This window comes from Crocuta crocuta, unplaced genomic scaffold, assembly GCF_008692635.1.
Source record: "Crocuta crocuta isolate KB4526 unplaced genomic scaffold, BGI_CrCroc_1.0 scaffold69, whole genome shotgun sequence".
Taxonomy (NCBI): domain Eukaryota; kingdom Metazoa; phylum Chordata; class Mammalia; order Carnivora; family Hyaenidae; genus Crocuta; species Crocuta crocuta.
In genome coordinates this window covers 1,433,897-1,446,049 of record NW_027551576.1, presented here as the reverse complement: position 1 = coordinate 1,446,049, position 12,153 = coordinate 1,433,897, and the positions used below count along the sequence as shown (strand labels likewise).

Here is a 12,153-nt window from a genome sequence, read left to right as displayed (position 1 = left end):
CACCAGGATCCACTTGAAGGAAAGGCTGGAAAACGGTGGATTTTTCTCTCAGCTAAAGATCATCTGCTCTAGTCTCTCCATTTTACAGGTGGAGAAACTGGGGACAAGAGCTTAAGGTTCTGTCCTTCCTATGAATCCCTAAATCTCAAGGCCACCGCATTATAAATGTCAGTGACCCCACAGCGCTTGGGTGGGGTCCCTGGGCCTGAGCCCTAATTGTGGAAGAGGGAGTTGGCCAGGATTATGCCCAGTGGCCGTCCTGTTCCCTGCACAGCTGGTCCATGCCAGCGTCTGCCAGCCCCCACCTTCTGCCTGCCTGGGAAGCTCTTTGCAGCAATATGACAGGGGGCTGAGGCTGAGGATGCAGAGTTCCTGGACAAGGCTGGCCTGAGCCCATGCAAAGAAGGAAATTGGGGGGGTGGGGGGGGCGCTCAGGCAAGTTCGTGGGCAGGTGTTCCTCTTCTAGATCTCTCTAGGGTTTCGGTTTATCTGTGGTGCCTTTTACCACTCCCATAGCTACCTCTACCTGAGATGCTGCGCAGCAAGTTTATGCAAGGATTTGAGCAGTGCACGCACGTGGGTGTGGGTACAGGTGGGGTGTGAGTTCACCTCCCACAGCCTCCGGCTGATCCCGCATTGGCCCCCACGGAGGTGTCTTGTTCTTTCCTGTTAACCTGTGACTCTCCCACCGTTCTGACCCGCACGGAGCCATCCCCCCGACAATGAGTAAGTGCCCACTGTGTGCTGGGCTTTATGCTGGTCCTGAGAACCCTGCAGGGAAAGGAATATGGTAACTCATTTACTCAGGGGGAGACAGACCCATGAAGCAGTTGTCAAAGACACTGAGATATTTGAGCTGGATCTTAAAAAGCAAGGAATGGCGGCGGGGGTGGGGGGGGCGCCTGGGTGGCTCAATTGGTTAAGCGTCCGACTTCAGCTCAGGTCATGATCTCAAGGTTCATGAGTTTGAGCCCTGCATCAAAACTCATGCTTTGGATTGGGATTCCCTGTCTCTCACTCTCCCCCACTTGTGTTACCTCTCTTTCTCTCTCTCTCTCTCTCAAAATGAATAAATAAACTTTAAAGGGGGGCTGCATGGAGGAGTATGCCTTGCAAGGAAGGGGGCAGGAACAGCAGATGCAAAGGCACAGGGGCACGGATGGAACAGCTCATGTTCAGGCGGCCACACAAAGAAGTGAGAAGTGCAGGGGAGAGGGAGTCGATGATTTCACTGAGACNGGCCGGGGGGGGGGGGGGGGGGTGTGTTCATGCAGCCCACCACCAGGCAGGGGGCCAGCACGTCCACAGCACTGAAGGGTGTGCGCCAAATCAGCGAGGAGAAGGACGGGACCCGGAGAATGGAAAAGTAAACTGTGGCTTCATCATAGAATGGAAACGATAGAGCAGTGAAAAGGAACAAACTAGCACCATACACACAGGTGCCTCTCGAAATGCAATTACATGAGTAACACGTTTTAGAAGAATGTGTACAGTCTCCTTACATGGAGCTTTGAGCATGCAGAGCAGCACCACACATGCACGCATACATGCAGGAGGTGAAGCTACGTGTAACTGATCATTTTGACTTACAACAGCAGCTCCACTTGGCTGAACCTAAACGTGAGATCACAAGGGACAGTTTATCGATAGCATGGAATGCTACTCACCAATGAAAAGAGACAAGCTATTGGGGCACCTCGGTGGCTCAGTCTGTTAAGCATCTGACTTCGGCTCAGGTCATGATCTCACGGCTCATGAGTTTGAGCCCCGCGTCGGGCTCTGTGCTGACAGCTCAGAGCCGGGAGCCTGCTTAGGATTCTGTGTCTCCCTCCCTCTCTGCCTTTCTCTCTTTCTCTTAAATAAACATTGAAATTTAAAAAAAAAAAAAAGCTATTGACACACACAATAACTTGCCCGGACCTCGAGGAGATTATGCTGAGTGAAAAGAAGCCAGTCTTCGAAGGTTTCACATACTGTATGGTTGCATTTATAGAACAGGCTTGAAATGACAAAATGATGAAGATAGAGAACAGGCAATGGCTGCCAAGGCTCGGGGAAGAGGAAGGAGGTGACTGCAGCTCTAAGGAGGGTGTGACCAGGATCAGATCCTTGTCATGCACTGTGTGTATCTTCATGGTGGTGGTCGTGGGAATCCATGCTCAGTGCCGTTAGTTGCATAGAACTGAGCGCACACGCCCGAGTGCATGTAGAATCGGTGAAGCCTGAGTAAGGTGGGCCTGACTACATCCGCGTCAGTGTCTTGGCTGTGACATTGTACTGTAGTCCCACACAGGTGAGCGCTGGGGGGAACCGGACGAAGAGTGCGAGCCGTCTCTCTGTACTGTTTCTTATTGCATGTGAATCTAGAACTATCTCAAAATTTTAAAAAATTTTTAATAAGTAAATAATAAATAATAAAAATGTAAAACACACACAGGGTAATAATAATGCCACGTTTAAGATAGAGGACCTTTCAAGGGCGAGGGGAGGATTCTGCAGACAGGGAAGGATACACCTGTATCCGTCATGTTTTCCTTCTCAAAAAGGGAAAATCTGAAGCTAACTCCCTCAGGTTCTGCAAAGCTGAATGGTGGGTACACCAGTGTTTCTTTTATTATTCTCTGTCCTGCTTTTATGTTTGAAACAATTCATGATTTATATTTTTTTAAGTGTATTCATTTATTATTTCTGAGAGAGAGAGAGAGAGAGGGTGCACACAAGTGGGGGAGGGGCAGAGAGAGAAGGAGACACAGAATCCATGGCAGGCTCCAGGCCCTGAGCTGTCAGCACAGAGCCCGACGCGGGGCTCGAACTCTCGAAGGGTGAGATTACGACCTGACCTGAAGTCGAACACGTAACCGACTGAACCACCCAGGTGCCCTGAAAGAGTTCGTGATTTTTCAAACACGGATCTTGCTTAACTCCTTTCATCCAGAGCCAGATTGGGTGTTGGATGGAGAGGGCGGAGGGTGTGGGTGGTGGGAANAACCCCACGAGCCGCCCGGGCCTCTGTCTCTGCAGCCCCCGGAGAAGGAAGGTGCCCTGCCTCGGCAGGTGGGCAACAAGACGGAGTGCGGCCTGCTGGGCTTCGTGCTGGACCTGAAGCGGGACTACGAGCCCGTGCGCACCCAGATGCCAGAGGAGAAGCTGTACAAGGTATACACCTTCAACTCTGTGCGCAAGTCCATGAGCACCGTCATCAAGCTGCCGGACGAGAGCTTCCGCATGTACAGCAAGGGCGCTTCCGAGATCGTGCTCAAGAAGTAAGCCCGGCGTGGTTGGGGAGGGGTGTGGGGAGCCGGGGACCCCCGGGCCGTGCAGCACAGGCTTCCTCCAGCCTGGGCTTGAAGGGCCATCTGGCACCCAGAAGTGCAACACGCCGCAAGCAGGAGCACCTCCCAGGCCCCTTGCCCAGCGCTTTGTCCACTGTTCCCTCTTAAAAACGTCCACAGAGCCGTCCGCATCCTCCCCCACAGCACCGGACCATCAGGAAGGCCTCCCCGTCGTCCCCGTGAAAGCTCCTTCATTTGCCTTCCTTTAGCACAGAGGTGGTTGACCCTAGTGATGCCCACTGTTAGCTAGTCTCCTCCGCCAGAGAGGAGCCTGGAGAACTAAGCAAGTCGCTCCCCATCTCCGGAACTCAGTTTCCCCACTCATCCCTCGAGGGGATTGGTCTATCCCCATGGTCCCCAACCCTGGTCCAGGTTGGAATCACCCCAGGGAGCTTTAAAAAAAAAAAAAGAAAAAACCATTGATTCCTGAACTCACCCCAGACAAACTGAATTGGGGCGAACCTCTAGGGCTCACACATGGGTGTTTATTTATTCAGTGTTCCCCCAAACCATTCTAATGGGCAAGCGACGTCCAGAACCGCTAAGTTTCCTGCCCTTCGAAAAACCATTTCAGCTGTGGAACTATTTTTTCGGATGAAACCTTGTGAATATAAAGCAGATCAAAGTAGATGTGGTAATGGACCGGGGCAGATATTACAAGAAGGCTGCCCAATTTCTTTTTGGCTGGTCTTGATTTCATCCCTTCCCCGGGGCCCAGGGGCCTGGACCGGCCCTGAAGCATTATGGGAGATGTACCGGACGGCCGCTGGATGACCAGCCCCGGCCAGCTGGGCATCCCTGGGGAGGGGGAGGGGAGTTCGAGCTGGTCAGAGGGAGGAGCCTTGGGCCCTCGGCTGGACCTTACCCATCTACCCACATCTGCTCCCAGGTGCTGCAAGATCCTCAGCGTGGCGGGGGAGCCCCGGGTCTTCCGGCCCCGCGACAGGGATGAGATGGTGAAGAAGGTGATCGAGCCCATGGCCTGTGATGGCCTCCGCACCATCTGTGTGGCCTACCGCGACTTCCCCAGCAGCCCGGAGCCCGACTGGGACAACGAGAATGACATCCTCAACGACCTCACCTGCATCTGTGTGGTGGGCATCGAGGACCCCGTGCGGCCCGAGGTAAGTCCCCAGCCAGCAGGCTTGAGAGGCTGGGAATCCAGCCCGCCGGCAACCCGGCATAAGCTGCCTCTCCTCTCGGAGCCTCAGTTTCCCTACAAGGACCGAGGAAGGTGATGTGATAAGTGCACCTAACGGAGCGCTCAGCTCCCAGAGGTCTTCAGTCTCCTTTCGCTGCCTCTGCATCTGGCGGGAAGACAGAACTCGGTGCCGGGGACGCGCAGGGTTGGGGGCAGATGGACACGTGTGGTCAGACCGACCGCCCAGGCCAGAGAAGCGTGGGCTGCCGCCAATCTCCAGAACGTTCCTGTGGGCAAGCAGAGTGAATCTGCTCACCCTGGGGGCCCCAGAGGGCAGAGCCCAGCCCACGGGACAAGCACAGGAGGGGCCAGCCTCCACGTCCTCCGAGGAGTAACCCAGCTGCTGGGGCCGGGGTGGGGAGGGGGGGTTCCCAGGCTGGCCCCAGCTGGGCCCAGATAGGCCTTGGCCGCGGAATTTGGTGACAGGGCCTCTCAGGGCCACCTTCCTCCAGTAAAGGCAACTCGCTGTCCCTCACTTGCCCTGACACCATCCCCTGGGGGTCTCTCGCTGTTCCCTGCTCCTCTTGGAGCCTCCGTTTCCCCCTCTTTCCAGTGAAACGGGGTAGACAGGGTGCTTGGCAAATCCCCAGCCCTAGCGTTCTAAGGTTCTGTCTTCCAAAGACCAAGTGAACGTCACAGACATGGACTTTCAAGCTTAGGCAGCGGGGAGAGGCATCACCAGGAGTGTGAGCTCAGGCATCAGACAGGCCTGGGATCCTGAGTCCCGGCATTACTGGCTGTGTGGCCTTGGGCCCATTATGTAACCTCTCTGAGCCTCTGTTTCTTCATCCGTAGACTGGGGGTAATAATAGAGTTCTCCGCACATACACCCCAGGGTACTATGAGGCATCAGATCACGTAGAGACACGCAACAGGCAGTGTCTCGCATGAGGTACGTGGCCCATAAATGTGGGTCTCCTTCTTTTACACCCCTGCCAGTAGATTCATAAGTCTGGATCCAGTGACGGGTAACAGCCCCTAACACAGAGCCCGGCCTCTGGAAGGTGCTCGATAAGTGTGGAATGAATGAGCGAGAATGAATGGGACTTGAACACCAATCTTCCAATGCTGTGCCCGGTGCTCTTTTCCCTCTCTCTCTCTCTCTGTCTCTCTCTCTCTCACACACACACCACAGGCCTCCTCACTCCCACCCAGAGCCTGAAAGCAGCCAAGGCGATGTGTGCCCCAGGTGCTTGGCACTGGAGCCCATAAGCAATTTCCTGCAAACTGTGTCTGTCCCTGAACAGAGAGGCCATTTATCAGCCTCCCCGTGGGACGCCCCGTTACCAGCTGCTAATGGGTTCAGGCTTCCCGTGACATGTTACCCCCTCACGGGCAATGGAGACCAGTCTCTACATAGCAAACAAGGGCAGCCTGTGGCCCCCCCGCCCCTCCCATCCCCAGAGCCCCCAGCTCCGCACCCCTCAGGTGTGGTGAAAAGCATCTCGGAGGGGGCGTGGAAAACAGTATCAGACACATATCTGTTTGGTCATAACCCACAGAAACTAAGAAATGTATTTTATATTGTGACTCAGTAAACACAGAGACTTGACCGAAATAATCTCACAAAGTACTGCGATGCTCTCATAAGGATTTTCTATTCTCTTCTATTTCTTTCTTTCTTTTTTTTTTAACGCTAGTCGCCTCCCTCAGAACTGATTTCACAGCCCACTAAAGGGGCATGATTTCAGGCTTGTGCTGCTGCTGATCTAGTCCAAATGCCTCCCCCGACCCCCACTGCGCAGGCAGAAACACTGAAGCCAAGCAGGGCAGTGATGTTCCCCAAGCCTTGCTGCAAAGGGCCGAGCAAATCCAGATTAGAACGGGTGTTCTGCCTTCGGGCCCCAGGCCCTTCTCCAGGGTGCCGCGGAAGTGAAAGGCAAGGGGCTCTAAGTCAGCAGGGAGGTGGGACAGAGAGGGGCTCAGCTGCGTCCCTGGCATTTTCCCTCAGCGTGATCATCCGGCCAGGCGGGCTTCAGTCACAGACTCTGGGAAGGGACGGCTGTCCCATCCAGCAGCCCTGTCACCCCGGAGGTCCCTACATCGGAAAAAGGGGGCCTGGATCCAAGCCCCAAGTCTGTCAATAACTAGCCGCTCTCCCGCTCTGTGCCTCAGTCTCCTCATCTATAAAATGGGAGGTTGGCCCAGATGCCCCTCAGGTCCCTGCCAGGTTCCAAAACTCGGAGCCAGCTGACTGGAAGCTTACCCTGACGCCATTCTCTGCTTCCGTCAGGTTAGTGCTTCCTTGTTGGTGACCCTCTCTCCCCCCTGGATGCCCCCCCCCCCACCGGGATGTAGATTTAGAGGCTGTAAGCTGTGGTGGGAGCAGTGACTTACTAGAGCGACACCGCAGAGTCCAGGGACGTGGGTTCTAATCATGCTCCTGCCACTCCCTCCCAGGGTGCATTGCTTCCCTGCGCCTCAGTTTCCCCGTCTGAACAATGAGAGAGTAGGCCATTCCCAAGGGAGGGACACACAGCAGGTTGCTGGTGGCGCTGCATAAGAGTATAAAAGCTCAGGGGTGCCTGGGTGGCTCAGTCGGGCTCAGGTCATGATCTCACGGTTCCTGGGTTCGAGCCCCGCACCGGGCTCTGTGCTGACAGCTCAGAGCCTGGAGCCTGCTTCCGATTCTGTGTCTCCCCCTCTCTCTGCCCCTCCCCAGCTCATGCCGTCTCTCTCTCTCTTTCTCAGAAATTAAAAAAAAAAAAAAGTATGAAAGCTCTGACCTGTGGATTCAGCATCTCCCAGTGGGGGTGGGGATGGCTTTTGATCTATTTGGGTTTTAGGCCGGGTAAGTGATACATGTGGAGCCAAATTCAAAGGGTGCAATAGCATAAACAGGGTGAAGTCGCCTCCCATGCCACGCCCAGCCCCCCAGTCTCCGCCTCACAGGCAGCCACTGTCACCAGTTTCTTGGATGACCTTAGGGGAGGTGTCTCTTGCCTGCGGTTTTTGGCAAGCCCTCCCAGGCCACCGTGAGGCTGGCCGGAGCGGAACTTGGCTTGGACCACCTCTAAGGACGTACCAACCTTTTCAGATTTGTTTGGCGGCTGGCCCTGGAACACAGACGCTGCCTCCCTCAGTTTCCCCATCTGTCAGGGGGACAGATCACGTTGCCTTCCTCCCTCAGGAAGAGAGAAGACAGAACAGATCAATACAGGCTTACGCATCAGCCCCCAGACAACATAAGATGCTACCTTGGGTCCTCTTTCCGAGGCTGATTGAAGCCGCTACAGATAAGCCCGTCAGAAGAGCAGCAGTCTGGGATTTGCCGGGTTGTCCGGGGGTGTTTGGAGCCCTTAGAGTCACAGGCGACAGGTGTCACCAGAAACAACAGATGTTTAAAAGCCTTTATTTAATGAAAACAGGAAGCGCCCATTTCCTGGCTGTTTTTCCTCAGTGAGAAAAATCTTGGATAATTTTAGCAAAAGAAGGGATTTTTTTTTTTTTAATTTTACAGCTACTTTATCTATGTGGAAAGTGTATTTCAACCAGACTGGTGCCCCAGTGGCTTCAGCCTTAATCATCTCCGGGTCCTCAGTGTCCAGAACAGTTCAGTAGCTATTTGTCAAACAAATGAATGAGTAATACAAGGAAATACTGACACAGTTTAAGGAGGCACCCCGTCGGGTGGGAGGAACCCAGAGTGGCTTTCTGAGGAGGAGGCATTTCACCTGAAGGAGGAGAGATTTCTGACACACAGATTAAGGGAGACAGGGTGTTCCAGGCAGAGGAGACCACGTGGGCAGACGCAGAGAGGTGTCCGAGAAGGGATGCCAAGTCTAGCGAATTCCCCCCGTTGGATTTATGAGAGAAAAGGCTAGGGCGGGAGGCTGGCGCTAAACCGTGAAGGGTTTGCAGGTCTCCATCCAAAGCTGTTCGCCAGGTCAGGCTTTGAGGGACTTACACAGAGATGGTTCCTGATGACCCACCTGTACGAAGCACCGATCCTGTGCTGGGCCCCCCGCGCGGGCCCCGGCGATCTGCGGCCCCTGCCGTCCAGAGCCCACAGCCTGATGAAACGCCTGCTGAAAAGGGAAGAGTAGGTAGACACATAGCACCTGAGAGCCTCAAGCCAGACTGAAGCCCAACACGGACATCCGGGTACAGGGCCCGCTGCCCAGAAAGGAGGTGGAGAACCTCACGGAGGCCAGGGAAGCTCTGGGGTGTGTCCAGGCCCATCTGGAACCCACCCCACATTCTAGGCAGGCCGATCAGATCACCCTATCAGCTGGTGACAGTGATTGGACAAAGGGCGGGCATGTGAACAAGTTAGCCAATCAGAAGCCTTCCTTGGGATTTTAAACACGAGTAGGGAGGTTTGGTGAACAAGAAGCTCTCCATTTTCTCTGGGTTTACAAAGCTGGGATGACTTAGTCTTATCTGAAGTCGTAGCCTCCTCCACATCCGACAGAAGCCTCTGTGTGATAGGAAAGGATAACACACACATGACGCCCTGAAGGAAGGAGAGAGAGAATGAAAGTATCATTTGAGTTCTTGGAGGTCACTTTCACGTCTGAGCTTTTAAGTTTCTTGAGTCCATAATGTTGTCTCCTTGCTTTCAAAAAAAAGAAAGAGAGAGAGAGGAAGGAAGGAAGGAAGGAAGGAAGGAAGGAAGGAAGGAAGGAAGGAAGGAAGGAAGGAAGGAAGGAAGGAAGGAAGGAAGGAAGGAAGGAAGGAAGGAAGGAAGGAAGGAAGGAAGGAAGGAAGGAAGGAAGGGAAAAAAGGAACAAGCCAGGAAGACCGTGTTAAGGCTTGTTGCCAGCCACACCACCACCACCACCAGCGTCTGTCGTGAAATCGTCCAGCTCACTGAGGGGTGTAGACTGTCATCCCCACTTTACAGATGAGGAAACCAACGCTCAGGGGGAACCCCAGGGCAAAGCCCAGCCCAGCCCTTTGGTCCCTGAGTCCACTCTCCGAGAGGCAGAGAAGCCTCCGACATACAGAGGAAAGCGTGGGGGCCATAACAATGAGTGGCCTTCTTTTTCTCCCTGAGCCACTGTTTTGGGGAGCCCCCGAGGGGGCGGATTCCAAGCAGGCAGATGCCGGCCCCCTGAGACAGCCTGAAAAGTGGTAGTCTCTCTAAAACACAGTGTCTAGTCCCCTCACCACCAGTTCAGAACTTACCACGGGCCCCAGGCCTGAAGGAGCAAGCCCCCTGGTTCCAGCACCTTCTGACCTCGAGCCTTTCCCCAGCTTCACGGCCACTGGCTCCTGCCCCACATCCTCTTCAGCCTCAGCCCCTCCAGGTCGCCTGCTACACTTCTCCCACAGCGCCCTTCCCTCCTTCTCTGCATCTCCTGGACAGTTCTCTGTGGCCTGGGCCACAATGAAACGGTCATCTGTGTAGCCCCAGCCTGGGAACAACACCAGGCTCCGGAGCCTCTATTAGTGTTAGCTGAACAGAAGCAGCTCAGACATCCCCTCCTCCAGGAAGCTTTCTCGGATTTCTCCTCTCCATCTACTCCTCTGTGCTCCCAGAGCCCGTTGTACAGAGGTCTTTACCAAAGACCCTGCCTCCTACAAGGGTACAGCCCCGACCCAGAGCAACTGCTCTCTCATCTGAAAAAAAGAGCGATTATGTGAAAGGATATGATAGACTTGTCCCACTGTGGAGCGGTCAGCCTTGGAGGGAGTGAGCACCCTGTCATCAGAGGCCTGCAAGCAGAGGCTGGCTGGCCATCTGTTGGGATGCCTAGCAGGAGAGCTAGGCAACAAGCAGAGTCAGAGTCATGATCTGAAGTCCCTCCCAACTCCAAGGCCTTGAGCATCTTCGAACCAAACAGAACCTAAACTGTTCCTTTGAGGGCAGGAGGCAGATAATGTGGACGTCCCCAAAAGAGCAGTGGCTCTTTCCTCTCCTCTGAACAGGAGACAGCAGGGGGCTGGGCTGCAGCCTGGGCTACCGCCATTGTGAGGACATCAGTAAATTATGTAAGCGGGATGTTGGACACTCCACGCCCCCACTCCCTCTGGCTTTGTGAAAAGAGGTCACGGTTGCGTATGCGAGCAGCCGCTGTAGCACAAGGCAGAGGCCTTGCTCACATGGCCCCCAAGCCCCGCAGTGGGCTCTTCCCCGGGCCCCGGAAATGCAGCCAGAAGAGACCCGTGGTCAGCTGACCCCGCTCTAGCCCTTGTGACGGGGAGATCACTACCTATCACCACCGACCTGGTCTCTTTTACGGTTCTGGTAGCCGGAGGGTTCTCCTGACCTTGCCCAGGACCCTGCCTCTTCATGGCATCTGTTCCTCGCTCTACCACAAGATGGCAATGCTCAGGAGTTTTGATTTTCTCTATAAGCAGCTGGGAGGGAGTGACAGCCCCGGCTGAACTCTAGGCAGGTCACTGGAGGTCTGCTGGGGGACGGATGGAAGATGGGCGAGGCCGGAGGCAGGGAGGCTGGGGAGGGGCTGAGCAGCGGCCCCCGCCTGGAATGGTAGTCCCTGTGCTGAAGGAACAGCAGATGCTGTGGACAGGGGTGGACTCAGGCTAGATATTTTCAAGGTCAATCCTTATTTTTAAAATTCCTAAAGGCAGGGACCAGAGGACAGGAGTTGTCCACAGTCAAGTTTTGAACCAGTGTTCTAACTCTCTGTATTAGTTGCCATAACGAAATAGCACAGACCGGGTGGCTCAGACAACAGAACTGGGTTCTCTCACAGTTCTGGAGGCTGGAAGTCCAAGGTCAAGGGTTGGCAGGGTGGGTTTCTTCTGAGCGCAGCGAGGGGGAATCTGCTTCAGGCCTCCCCCAGCCCCAGCTGCTGGGGAGCTGCTAGGAATCTTCGCTGGTCCACGACTTGTGGCAGCGACACCCCAATCTCTGCCTTTAGCTTCATATGACATTCTCTCAGCGTGTGTGTCTGAGTCCAAATTTCCCCTCTTCGTAAAAACCCCAGTCACACTGATTGAGGGCCACCCTACCGACCTCAACTTGATTACCTCTATAAACACCCTAACTTCGAGTAAGGTCATATTCACAGGACAGGGGGCTAAGACATTAACATATTTTTTTTCTTTTTGAGAGAGAGACAGAGTGTAAGGGAGGGAGGGGCACAAAGAGAGAGAGACACAGAATCTAAAGCAGGCTCCAGGCTCTGAGCTGTCAGCACAGAGCCCAACACTCAGCTTGAACTCACGAATCATGAGATCAGATCATGACCTGAGTCGAAGTTGGACACTAAACCGACTGAGCCACCCAGGCGCCTCGAGACTTTAACGTATCTTTTTGGGGCAGCCACAGTACAGCCCGTAACAGTCATCAGACCTTCTCAGCGGTGACTTTGCAGAGTAGGGATGGGAGTGAGCTCCCAGGCACCATAGTGTGGAAGAGGAGTGGGAGTCAGAGTCCCTGAATCCAAGCCTGAGACTCTAAGGTGCTTTGGTCTTCTGAGACAACTGGATTTTTCTGCCCTTGACATGTCTTCTTCCACTCAAAAACTTTTTGCAGCAAATAGCAAATCTTACCATGTTATTTTATCATTCATCACTGCCCACGGGTAAGAATCACTTGTTCGGTTGATTTGTGTTGTGTGTAAAGGGCTGCAGCAGCTCCAGGCCGGTTTCTGCAGCCTAATTGCTGGGCAGATAAACCCACAGCTCGGTGTAGGGGCAGGGACT

The 12,153-nt window shown here is 54.3% G+C and overlaps 1 protein-coding gene across 1 annotated transcript in view; it reads left to right on the top strand.

Annotated features, from left to right (window-relative positions):
* ATP2B2 (ATPase plasma membrane Ca2+ transporting 2) overlaps positions 1–12,153 on the top strand; it is a 111,930-nt gene that overhangs the window by 80,444 nt on the left and 19,333 nt on the right. Inside the window, exons 10-11 of the mRNA XM_077751479.1 lie at positions 3,022–3,263; positions 4,222–4,456. Coding sequence (XP_077607605.1) covers positions 3,022–3,263; positions 4,222–4,456 — 477 coding nt within the window. The remainder of the gene's footprint in view (positions 1–3,021; positions 3,264–4,221; positions 4,457–12,153) is intronic.